The following is a 22,021-nucleotide window of genomic DNA, read 5'->3' as shown; positions in this document are numbered from 1 at the left end:
TGGAAAAGATATATAATAAAGTTAATAAAAAAAAATACATTTTTACATACTGGCACGTTTATCATGATTTTCTTCACAATTAAAGATGAAAAGATTTAAATTTAAAAATTCCTAGAAATTAACTTTACCTTACTTTTATTATTTTACTACATTATATTCACTTAATAAGTTTTTTTAATACTTTGGTTTTAAATTATTATTATTAATTAACCTATTAAATATATTGTTAAATTGAACTTTATAAAGTATATATAGATATAAAAATAGTTTGATAAACAGTTAAAAAAAATATTTAATAATAAAATATATAATTTATTTTCTCTACCCCCTGCCTTTTAATATATTTGTAAAATTTTAAATAAAAAAATTAGTTTCTTTTAATTCACAAATTTAAGGTATATTTTCAATAATATTTATTGTCTTTAGTTACAATAAATAAAAAATATTACTTTTCGGAAGTAAGATGTTATTGCCTTTTTTTGCAACTGGGCTTCAACTACATTTGTAATATTATATGGAATATCACAATTTAAGGATACCTAATTATTATTATCTCTTTTGATGGCTACCTTTGTAAATTTCATATCTACTGGCTTTACATGAGGATGTTTATGTTTATAATGTTCATGTATCTTGTCACTTCTTATTTTAGAAGTTTTACAATTAATATAATCACATTTTACTTTAAATAAGGTTCTGTTACTTGGCATCTAGAATGAAATAATTAATTATTATTTACATATTATGTTTTTTATTATTCTTTGCTTGTTGGCAGAGTTGTTAAAAGATACTTTTTAAATGGATCTAGATACAGATACATCGTCTAAAATAATATCTAGATACAGATATTTTAATCAAAAATCTATCTAGATACAAATACAGATACCACATTTTTATATCTAGATACAGGATCTAGATACAAGTATCTAGATCCTTTAACAACTCTGCTTGTTGGTATATGTTTTTAAGCATGACTAAAAAAATTACCTCCAAAATTTATTCTGCTAAAAAAATCTATAAATTTAAACATAATATAAATATATTAACCTCTAAGAAAAGTACCAAATAGGAAATGTGTAAATATTAACTTGATAAAATGGTAAATGAAAAAGGTTCACAAAGAAAGTTTATATTATTTATTAATTGAAAAATATCTTTACTTTAATTGACATTTGTCAGAAAATCAACGATAACCATCATAATCGTATCAATTAGTGGATTTAAAAAGATTATAATTCAAATCAAAAATTACCCCAAAAAATAAATGCCTACCCCCAAAAAATCCATATCAACCCCCAAAAATCAATACCTACCCCTAAAAATGCCAATATATTTTGGAGGCATTTGTCTCCTACCCTCCCCGGCCATGTAGACGCTGCCAACAGGGAGAAAAAAATTGCAACCTTGTCGAGATAAACTCTCCGCCATCAAGTAGTAACAGCTTTTATGGAGTTAGAAGAGTCGATTATTTGCTATTACTGAAATATCACAATGGCCAGAAATAAATATTTCCTCAGAAGCAAGAAAATTATTGGACTTAATGCTTATTCCAAATTTTTTTTCTCATTAGAATGTATTATTTAATTATACACCTATTTTATGTATTACTTTTCAAAAACATGACATTGACTTGATTTAGAAGATGAGAATAGCGGAGAGCATTTTATTAGAACTCAAGGATATTAGGGCTAATGTTGATGAAGAATTTCATATTATATATGTTATTGTTGAGTCAAAAGCAGAGCTATACGTGTTTAATATTTGTCTCCCTCGACTTGCAGCAAGGCAAGCTGATCATTAAAACATTAATATAAGGTCAGTAGAAGAGTATATCTTAGATATATTTATATCTTAGATCTATTTATATCTTAGGTATTTAGATCTTAGATCTATTTATATCTTAGATCTATTTATATCTTAGATATATTTATATCTTAGATATATTTATATCTTACATATATTTATATCTTACATATATTTATATCTTACATATATTTATATCTTACATATATTTATATCTTACATATATTTATATCTTACATATATTTATATCTTACATATATTTATACCCAAATAAATGAATGGTTTTTAATTCATCATGCAACACTTCTGAAAATATTAGTTCCACAAAAGCCTTCCCAACCTTTTTCAGATGGTGATAGAAAAAAAATATTTGTTAGATTTTTATCATGAAGATGTTAAAGTATCTTATGATGCCTTATTAGTTGAATAACTATGTTTATAAGATTAACAATGGATGATATAGTCCCAAAAAATGATATGAACGCTCTGCATTATTTCAAACACATTTTAGATTATATTCTTAATGTATTAAAAGGGTTTATATATTTTAGCAACTCTTCCCATTAGTAAACTAATGAGAGAACACTCTTTTTTAAGAAGAATAACAGAGCCTGTAGAAGTACTATTTTCAGGGCACGGCTCGGATTTTTTTTAAAATTTTTTATGGCCCGGCCAGGGTTTTTTAAAAAAAATTTTCAGGCCCGGCACGGCTGTTTTTCAAATAAAATTTTCATGCCCGGCTCGGATTTTTTAAAAATATATTCTATTTATTTTTGATTTTTATAGCTAATAATAACGATTTCAAATATAGGCTGTTTTAAGCACAGCCCGGCCCGGATATTTTTTTAAAAAAATTCAGGCCCGGCCAGGGTGTTTTTTTGAAAAAAATCGTGCCCAGCCTGAAATATTTTTAAAAAAATTGAAATACAATCCAGCCCGGGTGTCGGGCCTGCAGGTCTCTGAAAAGCATACCAAGAAGTATAACTTCTGAAAGTAGATTGAAAGGTTTGGATCTTTTGAATATTCATAGGCATTTGACGACAAGCAAGGATAAGATAATTGAAAAATTAGCTCAATCCCAACGAAGATTGGATTTTACATTGTATATATAACATATAAAATACAATTATTCCTAAAAAACTTTTTGTGTATTAATTTATATTTCCAACATTTAAATTTTTTATACTTTATATATAAATTTTAAAGGCTGAAAAAATTCAAATTTTTATTTTGGGTCATTTAGTGATTCTTATAGTGGTTATATACACTTTATATTTTATAATTCACATTTATTTTATAGTTTTTCATATACTGCCAGTTATATCCGTTTAATATTTTAAATTCACATTTATTTTATAGGATATGCCAGTTTATACATATAACTTTTTTATAATTCACACTAATTTAAAATTGTGTATTAGAAATAGTTATTAGTCCTAATAAATTTATGCTTGATATTTTTGAAAAACAATAATATTTCTTTAAAAAATTTATTATTTAACATTAAAAACGGCAATTCGTAGTTTAGTCATTTTAATTTAACATTAATTACCGCAATTCGTATATTAGTGATTATAATTTAAAATTATATACGGCAATTCGTAGTTTAGTCATTTTAATTTAACATCATATACTGTTTATAAATTTAATTTAACATCATATACTGTTTAGACAATTTAATTTAACATTAATTACGGCAATTCGTAGTTTAGTTATTTTATTTTAACATTAAATACTTTTAATTTAGCATTATATATGGCAATTCGTAGTTTAGTCACTTTAATTTAACATTATAATCGGCAATTCGTAGTTTAGTCATTATAGTTTAACATTAAACACGGCAATTAGTAGCTTAGTCATTATAATTTAACATTAAACACGGCAATTCATAGTTTAGTCATTATAATTTAACATTAAACACGGCAATTCGTAGTTTAGTCATTTTAATTTAACAATAAATACAGCGATTCGCAGTTTAGTAATTATAATTTAACATTAATTACAGCAATTGGTAGTTTAGTCATTCTATTTAAGATTAATTACGGCAATTCGTAGTTTAGTCATTTTAATTTAAGATAAAATACGGCAATTCGCAGTTTAGTCATTTTAATTTAACATAAAATACGGAAATTCGTATTTTAGTCACTTTATTTAAACATTAAATACGGCAATTCGTAGTTTAGTCACTTTATTTTAACATTAAATACGGCAATTCGTAGTTTAGTCATTTAATTTTAACATTAAATACGGTAATTCGTAGATTAGTCACTTTATTATAACATTAAATACGGCAATTCGTAGTTTAGTCACTTTATTTTAACATTTAATACGGTAATTAGTAGTTTAGTCACTTTATTTTAACATTAAATACGGCAATTCGTAGTTTAGTCATTTTAATTTAAGATTAATTACCGCAATTCGTAGTGTGGTCATTTCAAATTAAGATAAAATACGGCAATTCGTAATTTATAATTATAATTTAACATTAATTACCGTAATTGGTAGTTAGTCATTCTAATTTATGATTAATTACCGCAATTCGTAGTATAGTCATTTTAATTTAAGATAAAATACGGCAATTCGTAGTTTAGTCATTATAATTTAACATTATATACGGCAATTCGCAGTTTAGTCATTTTAATTTAACATAAAATACGGCAATTCGTAGTTTAGTCATTATAATTTAACATTATATACTGCAATTCGCAGTTTAGTCATTTTAATTTAACATAAAATACGGCAATTCGTAGTGTAGTCACTTTATTTTAACATTAAATACGGCGTAGCTTAGTCACTTTATTTCCATATTAAGTACTGCAATTTATAGTTTAAATTTAACATTATATACGGCAATTCGTAGTTTAGTTACTTTATTTAACATTAAATACGGCAATTCGTAGTTTAGTCACTTTATTTCGTAGTTTAGTAATTATAATTTAACATTAATTACCGCAATTGGTAGTTTAGTCATTCTAATTTAAGATTAATTACCGGGTTAATGATGCTTACTACCAAGTGAATGTATGGAAATATTCTAAATACCAACCTAATTTGCTAAATACCGACCAAAATTTATTAAAATGTAATAAAATCCTAATTATTTAATATATTAATACGGAATCACGTGGTCGAGTCCGGCCTCCTATATATTATCCCCCCAAGGATGGAACCACCAAGTTAGAATAAGAAAGAAAATATGATCATTCCTGGGATTCGAACCCGGGACCATGGGATAAGTAAACCAAGCTCTTGCCTACTAGGCCATAGAGGCTTTCCAAAAATAGCGATTTTTCAAATATATATTATAAATATATTTGGTAGTGCCTATCCAAATGAAAAATGAACAAAATTCAAATTTGATAGATAGTACCTTAAGGTACCAAGCATCATTAACCTAATTACCGCAATTCGTAGTTTAGTCATTTTAATTTAACATAAAATACGGCAATTCGTAGTTTAGTCACTTTATTTTAAAATTAAATACAGCAATTCGTAATTTAGTCACTTTATTTTAACATTAAATACAGCAATTCGTAGTTTAGTAATTATAATTTAACATTAATTATCGCAATTGGTAGTTTAGTCATTCTAATTTAAGATTAATTACCGCAATTCGTAGTTTTGTCATTTTAATTTAACATAAAATACGACAATTCGTTTAGTCACTTTATTTTAACATTAAATATAGCAATTCGTAGTTTAGTAATTATAATTTATTATTAATTACCGCATTTGGTTTAGTCATTCTAATTTAAGATTAATTACCGCAATTCGTAGTTTAGTCATTTTAATTTAAGATAAATGAAGGTATAATTCGTAGTTTAGTCATTATAATTTAACATTATATACGGCAATTCGCAGTTTAGTCATTTTAATTTAACATAAAATACTGCAATTCACAGTTTAGTAATTATAATTTAACATTAATTACCGCAATTCGTAGTTTAGTCATTTTAATTTAAGATAAAATACGGCAATTCGTAGTGTAGTCATTTTAATTTAACATTATATACGGCAATTCGCAGTTTAGTCATTTTAATTTAACATAAAATACGGAAATTCGTATTTTAGTCACTTTATTTAAACATTAAATACGGAAATTCGTAGTTTAGTCACTTTATTTTAACATTAAATACAGCAATTCGTAGTTTAGTCACTTTATTTTAACATTAAATACGGCAATTCGTAGTTTAGTCACTTTATTTTAACATTAAATACGGTAATTCGTAGTTTAGTCACTTTATTTTGACATTAAATACGGCAATTCTTAGTTTAGTCACTTTATTTTACCTGGCAATTTGTAGTTTTTAGCAATTCGTATTTTAGTCATGGCCGGAAAATACCTCGGCTCGGCCTATTGTTATAAAAATACGAGATATGTTAGATAAGATATCTCCATCTTTTAAGACAATACTATACATGTTATGGTGAACAATTGAATATATATATATAATTTAAATTACTATACAATTATAAATTTACAAGAATTTAATAAAATTTCAGAAAATCAAACTAGTATTTTGTACATAGATGTGCCCAATTTGTTTTAATATTTCTAATTATCTTTTTAAAAATAAATAATTGATTTGTTAAAAAAAATATCATGAGTGAATATATTTTATTTTATTTATTTTTAATTTAATGACCCGTAAGAATAAAATATATTTAAAGCTTTTACTTGATATCTATGTTATTTGTTAAAATATAACTGATCATGATCACCTATGCCTAATATTTAATATTAAAAAAATAATTTTGAAAAAATTTCCCCACGCCTAGCCAAAGATCATAATAATTTTGGTAGTTGAGAACTGGAATAAATATTTAAATAATCTAATGAATTTAAAAATACAATGAAAATCAGATTTTCATGGGCATTGGTTTTGGCCTGGAAAGTAAAAATATATTTAAATTGGCTTTTATCTGAGACCCATATAAATGTTCTGTGTTAAATATTATGCCTAATATAATATTAAACCAAGCCAGGATCATTCTCAAGCCCGCCAAAGACCATTTTAATTTTGGTAGTTGAAAACTGAAATAAAAGTCATAAATCATTTATTTCGAATGTGGTTACTTAATCGTAGTGCACTGAAGGATCTTTCCTGTGATACCTGTGACAAGGATCAGCTAGAACTACTCGCTAGAGGTATATTTTGGATAAATGTAAAAATATTTTGATGGGAATGCAATTTTAGGCTGTATATTAAGAAATTATTTTTTGTTGTAATATCCATTAGCGATTTAGAGTTAAATAACAAATAAATACATTTCGGCTCAAAATTTAAGTCGAATCAACTATTGGGACAACTAGAGTCAACTCCTGAGGTGAATAATGTCAACTCCTGAAACCGGTGTGAGCCTTAGCCAATTTTCACCTTTAAGGCAGATCCCAAAAGTTATTAAAATAAACGTATATTACCCTCATTTTTTGATGAAATATGATAAATATCTAAAAATCGATAAATTTCTATAATAAATTTTTCCCGGTCTTAGAAGATAATCATTTCGAATTCGATATCAATTATTGAATTAATATGGAATTAATTTACTCGTCCTCTAATTTTTAATTTTCAGATTAAAAGAGAAAAATTTTTTAAAAAGAAAATAATATGATTGATTATATGCTTATATTGAAATATTCGTCCTCTATGTATAAAATTGAGCAAAATTTATTAACAATAATACTATAAGTTGGTTTGGAGTTGGTGCTCTGATCGATGCTCGGGTCGATGAATTTGGTCAACCCATTTTATTGGGTTGGTTCTGGTTCATTTTTTCAATCAAAAACCAGGGTCGTCGTCGTGTAAAACCAACTAATTAACCACACTAATACCAAGTTTAAGATAAAATGATCATGAATGACCAATGATGCTACGGATCAATCAAACTATGACTCACTAACTGTTAAGATTTAATGACAATCAATTCATACAATATTAATCAAGCTATGACTCATTAATAATTAAGATTTAATAACAATCAACAGTACAATCAATATCAATCAAGCAATGACCCAAATGCCGTTAATGATAATCAATAGCTCAATGACATTTATATATGGTCAAGAAAAAATAAAGAGTTATTGAAACAGATTTTTGATCATATATTAGAATTTATGTAGTCAATTACTTTGATTATATATATATATATTTATGTGTAAATTGTATCTCTTAACCCCTGTTTGATTTCTCAGGAAAGAAATGTTGTATCTTTTATTTGTAATGGACAGATATGGACGTTTTTTAATATATTTTCGAGAAAACATTATAATTAATTGTGTTTGTTAAAATTGAATCACATGGAAATAAAATATATTGTGAAATATACTAAACAAACCAAAAAAGTGCTCAATATTTCTTAATACGATGAGCTTTTGTCCAAATCCGTATATATATATATATATATATGTATACATATTTTAAAAAATACTTAAATAAAAATGCTATTGTAAACAATAGTTATGGTCAACAAGGAGCCATGAATTGATAACAAATTTAACGATGTTCTGAAGAATATAGAAATATTCTCTAGGATCATATGCGATATGGATAAATTTTTTCAGGAAGGAAAGTCATTGTGGCCAAAATTTATGAGGGTTGATGTGGCAACAGGTACAAATTTAATATTAATTAATCTGAATATTTGTTTTTTTTATTTCGGCCATCGAAAAAGTGTTTTTGTGATTTTTAATTTAGTTAATACATACAAAAATGTAATCCCAAGTTAGAGTGATGCCCTTTCCTATGGAATTAAGGTTAAAGCAAGTGGTCTTTATCCATCTGAAGTATTTAGATCTAAGGGTTCGATGGTGCATAGACTGTTGTCTCTTATTACTATAAATATTATATTGCTGATTGCGCTAAATCTAGGATGGCGGCCTTTAGAGAATCGGCAGTGTAATGGGTCGTGCCTATTTTCTTCAACTCTGAGGTTGCAGAGAACATATGAAATGAGAGACCATATTGCAACTACAAAGACCAATTGTTATCTAAAATATTCAGAAAATAGATGAAGACCGAGATTTTGGCTGGATATAGCTTCAATTCATATATAATCACTGTCAAAGTTAGCAAATCAAACTAGTTAATCCTTCTGGTTGTAGATTTAATAGAAATTCTACGGAATTAACCAAACAAAATTTCAATATTTCTGCAAATATAAAGAGGGGCGATGATAAGGATTTATTATATAGTTGCACCTGGAAAGTCTTAAAGAAATGAATATTGAAAAAAATAAATAATGGCCTTTATAAATTTGTTTGATAGATTTTATTTTATTTAATTATTATATCCAGTTCTTTAAAAAATTTAACCCCCCCCCCCCCCACAACACCCTATCGAATTATGTCTAATTATTATTATAATGAATATTAAAATAAATTTCTGATCGGTCATGGTTTAACACAAGCCGAAAAGATTAACGTACGCTTGCGGTTGGATTATATTTACAATGCTTATTGAAAATGTTTAAAAACATCTTATAAAACAAAATTTCAATATTTCTGCAAATATAAAGAGGGGCGATGATAAGTATTTATTATATAGTTGCATCTGGAAGATAGTCTTGAGGAAATGAATATTGAAAAAAATAAATAATGGCCTTTATGTTTGATAGATTTTATTTTATTTAATTATTATATCCAGTCCCCACAACACCCTATCGAATTATGTCTAATTATTATAATGAATATTATAATAAAATTTCTGATCGGTCATGGTTTAGCACAAGTCGAAAAGATTAACGTACGCTTGCGGTTGGATTATATTTACAATGCTTATTGAAAATGTTTAAAAACATCTTATAACAATTTAAATGTCACGGGATTATGATCATTTATTCAAACTTCTTATCATCGGGGATAGTGGTATTTGCTAATAATTTCAATGGTTATCATCCCTTTATCAAATAATTAAAATATAACAATAATTATTAATTTTTCTAAAATATTATATAGATTCAATTTAATTTAAATAAAAGATATTTATCAAATATTTAAGAAAAAACTCTTTCTCTCTAGCCAACATAACTCTTATTTTAGATCACAAAATTTGGTTTAACAGAAAACCTTGCAAACAATTATAAATATTTCTGAATTAAAATATCAGTGATTAATAATATTCTTCAGTTTCAGAATTTTATCTTGATGATAATTATAAATAATCTTAATAAAGTAACGGGGCTTCATTTACGGGCAGTATTGTAGGAGACACTCAGTCCTTGTGACCGTATATGTTAGTTTTAACGCAAAGTAATTAATATTAAACGGACAATTATTTAACAAAAAAAACCTCATTTAAATTTTATCAAGTTAAAAAAATTTCAAACTAAAAATATATATTATCGTAAACATATAAATTAGTCCCTTTTATAGGGAAAATAAAAAGCGCAAATAGAACGCTTTTGAAAAGAAGTGTTGTGTTAGTTTTGTCTATATAATTTAAAATAAAACCAATTCCTTCATACTTTTCGGAATTCTAATCTGCCTCAGGATTCAAGACGATCTCCGGAACCTAACTATCCAAATAATGATTAATGAATACCTTACTAAGGAGTCCAAAAGTATGAAAAACCCCTGTCAAGAATACACAAAAGTCATATATTTTAATTTTAATGGAATTAAATATAAACAAAGAGGGATTTTAAAATAGACTATACAATACCCTTAAGTGCAAAAATGTAAATAGAACCATATTTAACGCTTAATAACAATTTAAATAAAGATTTTAAATATATCTTATAAAAAAATAATTTTAAGCTTGTTTTCTATTTTGCAGGTCACTGACCTAGACAGCAATGGGGTATTCGATACTCATCAGGTTTACCATTATTACAGCAACTAGATCGATATAATATATACTTTAAAAATTATAATACGCAGAATTCGTATTTTGCATCACATAAGACATTTTTCTAGCTAATAAAAAGATATTTTTTATCTATTAAATTATAAATATATAACTTTCAAATCATTTCTTTAACCATAAACATTATTTCATAATATTCAACACCATATATTCATCCATTTGACTTTCTAAAAAAAATTATCAAATTTAATCAGTTGTAACACCAAATTAAATAGCACTCATAATAATAAAATATATGATATTAACGCTTTCAACTCGGTACCATTTTTTTAAGAAATCGTGTTTATTTATTTATAAAAATTACATGTATAAAAACTTGTTTAGTCTGTTTAAAGTGGACACATAACCTGTTATCCACTACTTGTTGGTATTGAACAATTTATACTTTAAATAAGGCAATAACGGCGGCGACATATAAATATTGAAAAATAAAACTTTGCCTCACTATCTTATATGTGGCTATAAAAAAATTTGAAGAACATTTTTGGCTATATAAAATTTTTAATTTTTATGATAATAAAAGGAGAAGGGATTTAAAGTTAACACTTTGAAACAATATTAAATTTTTGACGAAGGGGGCCCCTCATCAAAATTTAGAAAGGGAAGTAAAAATTAAAATAAAATTGCTAGGGAAGGCATGTTTAGACCCCGGCTAACAACCGTAACCGTCACGAAATCAAACACATCGAGAGGCTTGTCAAGTGCATGAGCCCCGATACATACGCATTTGCTAACCCTTAATCGATAGGGTACACATCATTACTATGGCTATACATTATGTCCTTTCAAGAAAGATAAATGGATGCAGAGGAGATTAAAGTTGTCCCCGACCGGGTTTCTCTAGACACGAGACGACCAAGTCAGGCCGCTTCCTTTTATCGTCGTCCCAAGAATGAAGCGACTTCCACCAGGGGCAAGAAGAGGAAGTAAGCCCCGTCCGGGAGAAAACGATATAATTCCTTCTTCTTCCTCTTTCCTCTTTTCCTCCCTTCCCTACTTCTAACTTACTTCCCTCAGTTTCTTCTTCCCTTTTCAAGGCCACAAATCTTGACAAATGTCTCAATTCTGGATTATGGAGATATTCAGATCCCGGGGAATGGACCTCCGAACTGGAAGAGCAGAACAGCGAAGTTCCCTAAATTCTTATCTTAGGGAGCTGACGCGCCAGGTGCCTAAGGTAAGCCAATTGGCGATGAAGAATCCGAAGGCACGGGAAGCAGCAGCAGTCAATCATCTCAGCCGAGCCGCCTTTGCCAGTCGCTGGCCTTAATCCTCATTCGATATAGTTTTGCTATTGACAGAGGATTCAGGAATTCGGGAATGGAGGATTGACAACCTGTTCACAGCTTCCAGGTCTTCTCCACGTTCCAATATGGAAAAGTAAGTCTCGCCTATCGTGGAGTGTCTAGAAAGCTTGCTCTCCAGTTGGTGTGCCCCACGTGAGGTCAGTGGCCATCCCTCCGATTAATGGTATTTTCAGGGCATTATTCGAAACGATGGCAACCGACGTTCCTATAGACGCGATCTTCGAAGGTGGTCCTTCCCTTATCGGCGAGACCGAGCTCTAAATAGGACCCTTGATGTCTCCGTCCACCAAAGCCATAGCCAGGAGGGAATTCAGACTCAAACTGGATCATCTACGCATTACCACAAATGGATGTAGGTATTTTTGCCACGTCCGCGCCCGCAAACCTTACGAGAGTTGCTGTCCGATTATCCAATATCTCTTAGCTAGATTTGCTGCCCAATATAGGTAATCCCCAAATCTAACGGCGAGAGTGATTGCGACTTCTTCGAGGTGTCTAAGAATTTCCAGCACTATCCGTTTAAACTAAAATCGATCCTCCTTATGTCATCAAAATTAGAAAAATCTAGATCCGCTAACAAGATTCAGTTCAAGTCAGCCTTTTTCTTCATCCCCCTTGCAATAAAAGTCCAGCGTATTTTTGGAGTCTTTCAAGGCGGCAATTACCGCTACAAAATCCTATCTATGGGCGCTTCCTTTAGCTATTATTGCCTACATAGCACATTTTAGATACCTACGCCACTACCGTCAGGAAAGCCTGCTACAACTAATATCTCGACCCTAATCTATGGGAACACCGAGTTTGGTGTCAAATGATCTACCAGATCCTCTCAGATGCACCTTAGAAGGTTGGGGACTTACCATCTCGCTCAACAGGTCAGTTCTCGACCCAACATCATTCATTACCTACCTCGGAGCCCCCATAAACTTGGAATCAAAAACTGTATATGCCAACAACAACACCAGATGACTACTCTCCAGTTGCCTAGTAATCTTTCGCAAACACTCATATCAACATCTGGAAGTAGGTCGACTGCTCGCAGCTCGGGCACTTGTCGTCAATTACTGCGCTTACACTATCACCGGCATGTCGAGGCTCTTCTCCCTACGATGAAAAACAGCTCGCTCAAACTGGTAGTGAGCACCTACCTCACCTTCTGAAAAGCGGAAGTCATTATCGATGCCCTACCATATCTCATCAGCCTAAGATCCCACGCCGCGAACCCTCTGTATGTACAGGTCCAATAGCTTCATCGTTATCCTTTTAGGGATATGATAACATGTGGTTTCATTCACCGAAGCAGCCCTCCTCTTCGGAGTCCCCATGCATGCAATAAAAATTCTACTACAAACAAATAAAAAAAATTTTAGAGGGGGAAGAAGTGAACAAGTTCAAGTTCAACAAAAACAAGTTTAAGTGCAACAAAATTGGAAAATTCAAAGTCAAGTTCAAAATTCAAAAATTAAAGTCAAGTTCAAAAGCGAGAATATGACCTACGACATAGAAAATGATTGTTATAAATAAATAAAATTTTGTAAAAAAAAATATATATAAAATTTTAAAAGCTAAATGGAAAGGTCAAATGCAAACAACGGATCAACAAACAATGTTGGACGAGCGATGATACAAGGCACAAACTTCGAGGCAGATCGACAAATGAATAATGGAGCTATGAAGGAGATAACAAATGGAGGAAGAGTCACTTAGAAAAAGGGGGAGATGTTGAATATAACTAATCTAAATATCATATTATATTTATATTTTTTGAAGGTTTTTATATTATATGATATTCAAAATACCTTTTAAAAATTGTCTTTTCTATTTTAATATGTTAAAGAGTTTAAAATTGTCTTTTCTTATATAACATACTAAAAACCTTATTTTTATATCATTATATTTTGTGAATAGTTACAAAAACTGATTACTGAAAATGTATATAAAGTGTAATATATTTTTGTAAAAAACAGATATGTAAATTTTTCAATAAAAGTTTGTTTTACTCGTACCTTGTTTGCAATGCCTTCCATAAAATAATAAGAACAATTTATCCTTATGCAAACATAACGAACGCGTTCACGTTCAAGTTCATGTTCAAAAAAGGAACGCGTTCACCTTCATAAAACCGTTGAAAATTTTATGATAAATTTTTTTTAAATTTAATTTAATATAAATAAACTTATATTTTTTAATACATATTTTAGCCATGTTTAAAAATAATTATTTTGATAATATAATTAGAAATAAAATATAATATAGCGAATAAAAAGATATTTTTATTTATAAAAAATTTTTCTTATTTAATTTTAATAACAATTTGTTTTCAAAATATTTATCTGATAGATAAGAACACTTAGCAGTTAATACGGCATTAGTCTAAAAACGCGCTCTACAGGGGCAGATGAGGGGATTGCGGTATTATACTTAATAAACAGCTCTTTTAACGTGGAGAATTAATTAAAAACATATGTTCTCTACTCCCGACAAAAAAAAAGGATATCTCGAAATTAACAGTTCTCTAGGGTTTACAAAGCATTTTTTTCAATAACGCTATAAGTTTATTTTAATAGGTTCGTTCTGTGGAAGTTTAATCTTGGCCATTGAAGTTTGGATGCTGGATGTATAATTGCAGAAAGAACATATTGATCCTTATATATATGTTTAAATCTTTAAAAAAATAAAATGTATGTAATTATTTGAGAGTGATAGGTTTAATACCTTTTATTAATCCCATTTAACACGGCGTCTATCAATGGTTGACCATATTTGAGGCCACTAATTTTTTTAATTTTAAAATAACTATCGTTATTGTTGGGGTCAAATATCCCAAATGCATTATTTCTTCAAATTTAATGATTTAACTTAGTTATATCATATAAAATCAAATAATTAATATTAAAATCAAATGTCGTTTTAAATTGGAACCTGAAGATTTTGACATACTTGCCACATTTTACACTTGGTAAGCATTGGATTAGTTCCTTCAATATAGGATGTTAATGTAAAACATTTATCATATTTGGCCATAGTAATGATAATTCATCTGATTTTGGATTTTCAAATCAGGTTATGAGTAATAAATAATAATATCCATGCTTATGCTAATCTATTAAATTAAAATATAAACAATAATATTCAAATTAATAAACTATGTGTTAAAAAAAATGAAATGTGAAAAGGAAATACACAGCCGATTAAAAAATATAAATAAAACATTTTTTTAAAAAATTCGGAAATATTAAATTTTTCAAATAAATAAAAAAAATATTTTTAAAATTGAACGGTCATAAAAAAGGAACGCGTTCAGGTTCAAAGTTCGTCAAGAATAAAAGGAACGCCGTTCATCATTTTTTTCAAAAAAACGAACTTACGAACGCGTTCAATTGAACGCGTTCGTTTACAACACTATGGTATAGTAATTTTATTTAAAAAATCTTATAATAAGCCACCATTTATAATCTTACAACATAATTCTATTTACAATCTTTCAAGCCTATTTAGGGAAAAAAAATTTAAAAAATTTGTTGGTGATAATCAACTTATATTTAAATAATGCAACCTTTTCATAATTTGATTGATATTCACTTTATTTTCATAAAATATATATAAGTGTATTAAATGAGATAACATATTAATATTTCTATAAAAAAGATCTAAAATATTGTAAAAAAATATGACGAGTAATTTTTAAGAGGTATATTTAGCTTGATTCCAAATACCTATATTACCTTTTAATTAATTAAAAACATGTATTGTAAATAGAGCTATTATATAAAATACTAGAATAAAATGAATTATAGTTTTTGCATTGAAATTATAAAATGTTTAATTAAATTTACATTTTTTAAAAAGCGTATATATTCGCTGTGAAAAAGATACATTACTGATTTTATATTACCATAATGATGAAATCGAATGTGCAAATAACGTTCAAGTCCTAAAAATATCTCAATTGGTGTATATTCTTAGGTGTTGGTATCCTTCGAATAGCATCTATTTTTTCCTTCTCTGTGTGGATGCCATTTTCATCTATTGCAAATCCTAGAAAAGGAACTGATTCTTTTAAAAAACGAATTTTCCCCCATTTTGCCTTCATACCAGCCTGTTACTGAAATACATATAAAAAAGGATAAAAAATTCAAAAACCATTTTAAAAAATTAATTTTTTTAAAAAAGCATTATATTATATATATTAAAAATTATATGTAAAATATTAAATAACAATAAAAATATATTGTAAATTTTTTCTCGCATAGTTAAATTAGATATTTATAAATTTAATAAAATTTATAATGTTAAACTAATTAGATAGTTTTAAAAATTTTAATTAATTTTTTATAATTTTTAAATAAAAGAAAAATCATTTAATTTGGTATATATAATGAGAAATTAAAGGTGATTGCTAATATGTTTGGGATTAAAATTTTTAAACCTATAGTAGTTTCTAGATAGTCCAATCGCTTAAATATTGATGCATCTACGATTGAGGATTCTCCCCTTATTGATACATTTTTATTTCAATTAAATGAAAGATTTATTAGTCACAATTTTATTTTAAACAGCTTTTATTTTCTTTTGCCGGTTGAGTCTAAATACACTTGAAATGCGAGAGGATATTAAGAAGATCTCAGAGTTTTATGAATTATCAGGATCGTATGATAAATTACTTTGTGATGTCGAATTTTGGTATAAAAATTTTGACAGAATAGAGTACTCTTTGAGACCAAAATATGCTTTGCAGACCCTTTCCATGTATAATTGCACTTTAGATTCCCTGCCTAATATCAAAACATTGCTTTTTGCACTAATGAAAGATTTTTTTCAACTTTGAAAAGGTTATAAACCTATTTAAGAAATAGCACCGGTGAAAGCAGTTTAAATGAATTCGCAATATTAAATATTTATAAGGAGATTATTCTAGATAAAAATTTGATTCAAGATGAATTAGTCAAATCTCAGAGAAAAGTAGACCTCTCTTTATAAATTCAAATTATAAAATTGCTATATTATTATAATATGATCTTAGTCATGTTACTATAGTTAGACACCAATAAACACAAAATTGACAAATTTTAAAAAAAAATTTTAACCCCCCCCCCCCATTTCAATTCTGGCTACGCCACTGATGTTAATGCAAATTGTGTTATAATATCATCAAATGTAAAATTTTCAAAAACATTAATTTCGCTGGATATTAACAGTAAATTTTCTAAAAATGGGTCCGAAATTTCATTTCCGCATTCGAGTTTTGTTTATTTTTACCTCATAGCTCTTTCAGCTGAACATGAAGTTGTAGGAAGGGTTAATAAATATTTATATAATAAATTTAAATTAAAATAAGAATTTAATTGATTTAAAAGTCGGTATGGTAATATAAAAGAATATTTTATCCATTTTTTTATTTTGATCATGATCTCAATTATGATATTTTCTTCGGTAGTTTGATCGTTTGCAATACCTTTAATTATATACAATTGCAAATAAAATATCAATAAATTACTTTCATCAATATATAACTAGTGTCATTCTTTTTAACTTTCAAAGATCTTCGCAAAAAATGATTGATTGAGACTCCAAATATAAAGAGCGAAAATCATTATATTCATCAACAATGTTTTAGGCATCCAATTTCTATCATCCCATAGGCGTAGCCATGATTTTCGGGGGGGGGGGGGATAAGTATGACAAATTTCGGATATTTGCCATCCTTCTATTTTTTCATTATCCATAATTCCAGCGGGAGTAAAAATGGATATTTATGATAAAAAATTTAATCATAATTAAATCGATCATTTAAGTGGTTAATTATTGCATTTAGACAAAAATATTTCCGTTCTATATCTATAACAATAAATAATAATTAAAAATTTTTTTAATTTATTCAACTTGTTTTTTTTTTGTTCAACATAATTATTGAATTCTGTTTGATTCAATATTAATATTGATTTCATATTATACAAATCAGTTATTACATTATTCTTTTTCAAAAAACTATTAGATAAAGAATGTAATTTTAAAAAAATATTGTCTCCATTAGCTATATTTTAAAATATTTATAGAAATAGTAACTAATATTAACCTTTTAGTCTTTGTAATTTATTTTTTGTATGTTGTATTAATTTGGTTACCATAGCCAAATCATTACCAACTGCCTGCATTTCAATACAAGCCTCATGTGTGCATTTCAACATTTCTTTCAAAATAAATAGACTTAATATGAAATTTTCATCTTTAATTCTTGATAATAATCTATCGGCAATGGAAGAGGTGCTTGGGTCATTAGAATCTTTTAATTCAACTAACTAAAATATGTTCATAAACATCTAAAAAAAATTCTTCAGATTTGTAAGATGATGACCAATTTCTGAAAATATATAAGTTTCATTAAAAATATTTTATTTACCTTGTTGTGTTATTAATTCTTTTAAGAGATTTCTTGGACTTTCTCATTTGATATTTAACAAGCACATCTTGAGGTCTAACTCCATTCATAAAATTATATAACTCATCTAATATTCCCATTGCCTTTTTCATTTCAATTTTGCATCCACAAACATGAGCAACTACTAAATTTAGCCTAACCAAATATAGATGGCTTTTGGAGCCTCTTTCAATATTAAAGCCTGCATTCCTTTGTATAGTTAAAAATATGTTTCTTTATATTCTCCCCAGTGGTTTCTGATGTTGTAAAAACATGTATGATCCTTACTACAGGATGTGGATGCAAATCATCTTCTATATACCGTACAAGCAAAGCTATGCATTCTTTTTAGACACATCATATGTTCCATCTAATATAATGCTATAGGCACGATTCTCTTTAATTTTTTGAATAATGCTTTTTGTTATTTTTATCTTAATAATTTCAGTTATTTTTTTCACGTGGCCATATGACAGCAAATTTATATAAGGTCTCGAAATTTTAACTGATTATTTTCTCCGCAATTTTTCGTTATTATTCATGTATGCACGTAAAGTTGGAACCGTTTTGCCATTAATTTAGAGCACATAAAATTACCTTCATTCGAATTAGAACCAAAGCCTATATTACATTTTATAAGGTACATAATGGCATCGATAATATTATGAACTATATTACGATTTTACATGATTATATAAAGCTTATTTGATAGCATCTTGAATGCGCTTATTTGCAAGACAAGTCATGTTTGCATATCGATCCTTATGAATAGAAGATGATTCGTATCTCTCTAAGTCAAGCTTAATGTTTTTCCAGTTATTTACTCCAAGTTGAGTCCAAAAAGTGTTAGACTTAGGGCCACCAAACATAATAAAATATAGACAAAAGACGATAGCTAATTTCTGGGGTTGAAGGAATCATCTATATTAACCTTTCTATATTAGGTTATGCTCCTGTTTAAAAAAATAAATACTGGTATAGAATTAATGGATGGGTAAAAATTAATGAAAATTATATATTATTTAAACCTCAGGATATTGAAATTTATTTCTACATGGCTGACATGGGCCTACAGCAATTATGAAATTAATCAGAATATTTGTCATCCTAAATAATATGAAGTGAAATGGGTCATTTGGTTCCTTCTTTTTGTATAGCTGAATAAGACTTGGATTTTGAATATCCTCGTAATTTATTCCTTTCAAAAGTTATTATATAAATTTTATTTAAATTAAATACCTCATCCAAAGTAAGCGCCTCACTGGAACTGGGGATTGAATGAGGAGATAATACAATTTGTGAATCTTCAATAACGGAGATTTATTATACATAAATAGTTGTTATAATTTGTTAACTTATGAAAAACTATATTTTTTTAAATATAATTTTAGCCAAATGGTAATTTTATTCTTAACTACATTATTATTAAGTTTTTAATAAATGTTGGAAATATTTGAATATCCTCATAATCATAATTTATCCCCTTCAAAAGTTATTATATAATTCGTATTTAAAATACTTCATCATGCAAAGTAAGCGCCTCACTGGAACTGGGGATTGGATGAGAAGATAATACAATTTGGAAATCTTCAATAACGGAGGTTTGCTAATTAATAAATAAAGAGTAGTTTAAATGACAATAGAAACCATGGCTCATAATCCTAGACACCAAGCGCCTTATTTAAATAAGATCAATACAATGAGATTTAATCCTACAAGAATACATGATTGAGAAAATAGGCATTAAAAATATTATGAAGTTCAACATAAAGTTATCAGGTTACAATGGCAAGACAATACAAGTGATAGGTACAGCACAAGTGAATGTAGAATACTAAGGGAATTTTCAAATTTTTAACGCGTTAATCATAAACAGTAATAAAATGTCTTTGTTAGGAAGATCATGTTAAAACATTTTGAAAATATACTTGAAAGATTCATAGGCATGATAGATGCAGATTAATATAAAACCTATGCGATCACATGAAGAAATCATAAAAGAATATTATAGTGACTGTAAAAACAATAGTAATCTTATAAATAGAAAAATTAGTATAAATAAAATTGTGAAGTTCATGATGAAAGTATATTATTTAAAGAAATTCTAGTAGCTAAATAAAACAATGATAATAATATAAACATACTAAATATAACACATAATGTAAATAAAGGGGATGAAATTCCCACAGATAAAATTTTGAAAATAGTTGAATCCAATTCATATTTTAAGGATAAATTTATATAAAAAAAGTAAAAGTAAGAACTTTGAAATCTTATTTCAATTAAATGAAAGGATTTAAATTTAAAAATACCTTGAAATTTACATTCCTTACTTTTATTTTTACTACATTATATTAACTTAATAAGTTTTTTTAATACTTTGGTTTTAAATTATTATTATTAACCTATTAAACATATTGTTAAATTGAACTTTATAAAGTATATATAGATATAAAAATGGTGTGATAAACAGTTTAAAAAAAATATTTAATAATAAAAATTATAATTTATTTTCTCCATATCCTGCCTACTTTAATATTAATATTTAAAGTATTCTGGTAAAATTCTAAATGAAGAATCAGTTTCTATTAATTCACAAATTTAAGGTATATTTTCAATTATATTTATTGTCTTTAGTTACAATAATAAATAAAAAATATTACTTTTCGGAAGTAAGATGTTATTGTCTTTTTTTGCAACTGGGTTTCAACTCCATTTGTGATATTATATGGAATTTCACAATTTGAGGATACCCAATTATTATTATATCTTTTGATGGCTATCTTTGTAAATTTCATATCAGCTGGCTTGACATGAGGATATTTATGTTTATAATGTTAATGTATCTTGTTACTTCTTATTTTAGAAGTTTTACAATTAATATATTCATATTTCACTTTAAATAAGGTTCTGCTACTTGGCATCTAGAATGTAATAATTATTAGAATATTACTTTTTACATATTATATTTTTTATTATTCTTTGCCTTCTGGTATATTTTTTTATAAAAATTACCTCTATACTGGTAAATAAATTGCTAAAAAAATCTAGAAATTTATTAAAAAACATAATATAAATATGTTAATCTCTAAGAAAATTACCAAATAGGATATGTTTTAACTTGTAAATATTATTAATAAAATGGAAAATGAAAATGATTCACAAAGAAAGTTTATATTATTTATTAATTGACAAATATCTTTACTTTAATTGACATTTGTCAGAAAATCAACGATAACCATCATAATCGTATCAATTAATAGATTTTAAAAGATTATAATTGAAATCAAAAATATCCCCCAAAAATTAATGCCTGCCCCCATCAACCCTGCCCCCCCCCAAAAAAAAAGATACCTCCCCCCTAAAATGGCAATATATTTTGGAGGCATTTGTCTTCTACCCCCCCCCCTCCCGGCCATGTAGACACTCATAGGACCAGGTTGGCATTTTGCCAACGAGGCCGCGAGAAAGGAAAATATCAAAAAAAAGGTCGATTAGAAAAAAAAGATATTTTTATGTTTACATTATTTTCTCTTATTATTTATTTATTTTTAATGATATCTATATTATTTGAATATCACATTCCTTGAGAATTATGTCGTTTACTATATTTTAATGCAAAAAAT

The 22,021-nt window shown here is 27.5% G+C and overlaps 1 protein-coding gene and 1 long non-coding RNA gene across 4 annotated transcripts; both read right to left on the bottom strand.

Annotated features, from left to right (window-relative positions):
• Positions 1-15,624: 15,624 nt before the first annotated feature.
• LOC135922380 (uncharacterized) lies at positions 15,625-16,793 on the bottom strand. The gene is made up of 3 exons (XR_010570869.1): positions 16,407-16,793; positions 15,873-16,082; positions 15,625-15,702 (listed from the first exon to the last, which is right to left on the bottom strand). It is a non-coding gene; the product is annotated as an uncharacterized LOC135922380 (long non-coding RNA).
• Positions 16,794-18,913: 2,120 nt separating this feature from the next.
• Positions 18,914-21,443, bottom strand: LOC135922076 (uncharacterized). 3 transcript variants are annotated; one of them, XR_010570719.1, is made up of 7 exons: positions 21,349-21,443; positions 21,059-21,305; positions 19,915-20,001; positions 19,635-19,699; positions 19,424-19,593; positions 19,082-19,348; positions 18,914-19,016 (listed from the first exon to the last, which is right to left on the bottom strand). XR_010570719.1 is itself a non-coding variant. In XM_065456496.1 (5 exons), exons 2-5 carry the CDS (start codon positions 21,191-21,193, stop codon positions 19,527-19,529), a joined length of 354 nt encoding a protein of 117 aa, XP_065312568.1. In that variant the 5' UTR covers positions 21,194-21,305; positions 21,349-21,443; the 3' UTR covers positions 19,373-19,526. The 3 variants fall into 3 exon arrangements, 1 of the variants encoding a protein (XP_065312568.1); XR_010570720.1 differs by lacking the exon at positions 21,349-21,443 and having other exon boundaries at positions 21,059-21,251; positions 21,293-21,320; XM_065456496.1 differs by lacking the exons at positions 18,914-19,016; positions 19,082-19,348 and having other exon boundaries at positions 19,373-19,593.
• Between the last annotated feature and the right edge of the window lie 578 nt (positions 21,444-22,021).

Source organism: Gordionus sp. m RMFG-2023, chromosome 1 (genome assembly GCF_954871325.1).
Source record: "Gordionus sp. m RMFG-2023 chromosome 1, tfGorSpeb1-WG-v2, whole genome shotgun sequence".
Classification (NCBI taxonomy): Eukaryota; Metazoa; Nematomorpha; class Gordioida; order Chordodea; family Parachordodidae; genus Gordionus; species Gordionus sp. m RMFG-2023.
This window is presented reverse-complemented; position numbering and strand designations above follow the sequence as displayed.

Excerpts from the sequence above, each read along its gene's own strand:
- LOC135922076 (XM_065456496.1), bottom strand. The coding sequence starts at position 21,193 with ATGAAATTTACAAAGATAGCCATCAAAAGATATAATAATAATTGGGTA. Across the intron at positions 19,700-19,914 it reads CGCTTACTTTGCATGATGAA|ATTCACAAATTGTATTATCT; the intron begins GTATTTTAAATA and ends CCGTTATTGAAG. Across the intron at positions 19,594-19,634 it reads AGGCGCTTACTTTGGATGAG|GAATAAATTACGAGGATATT; the intron begins GTATTTAATTTA and ends AACTTTTGAAAG.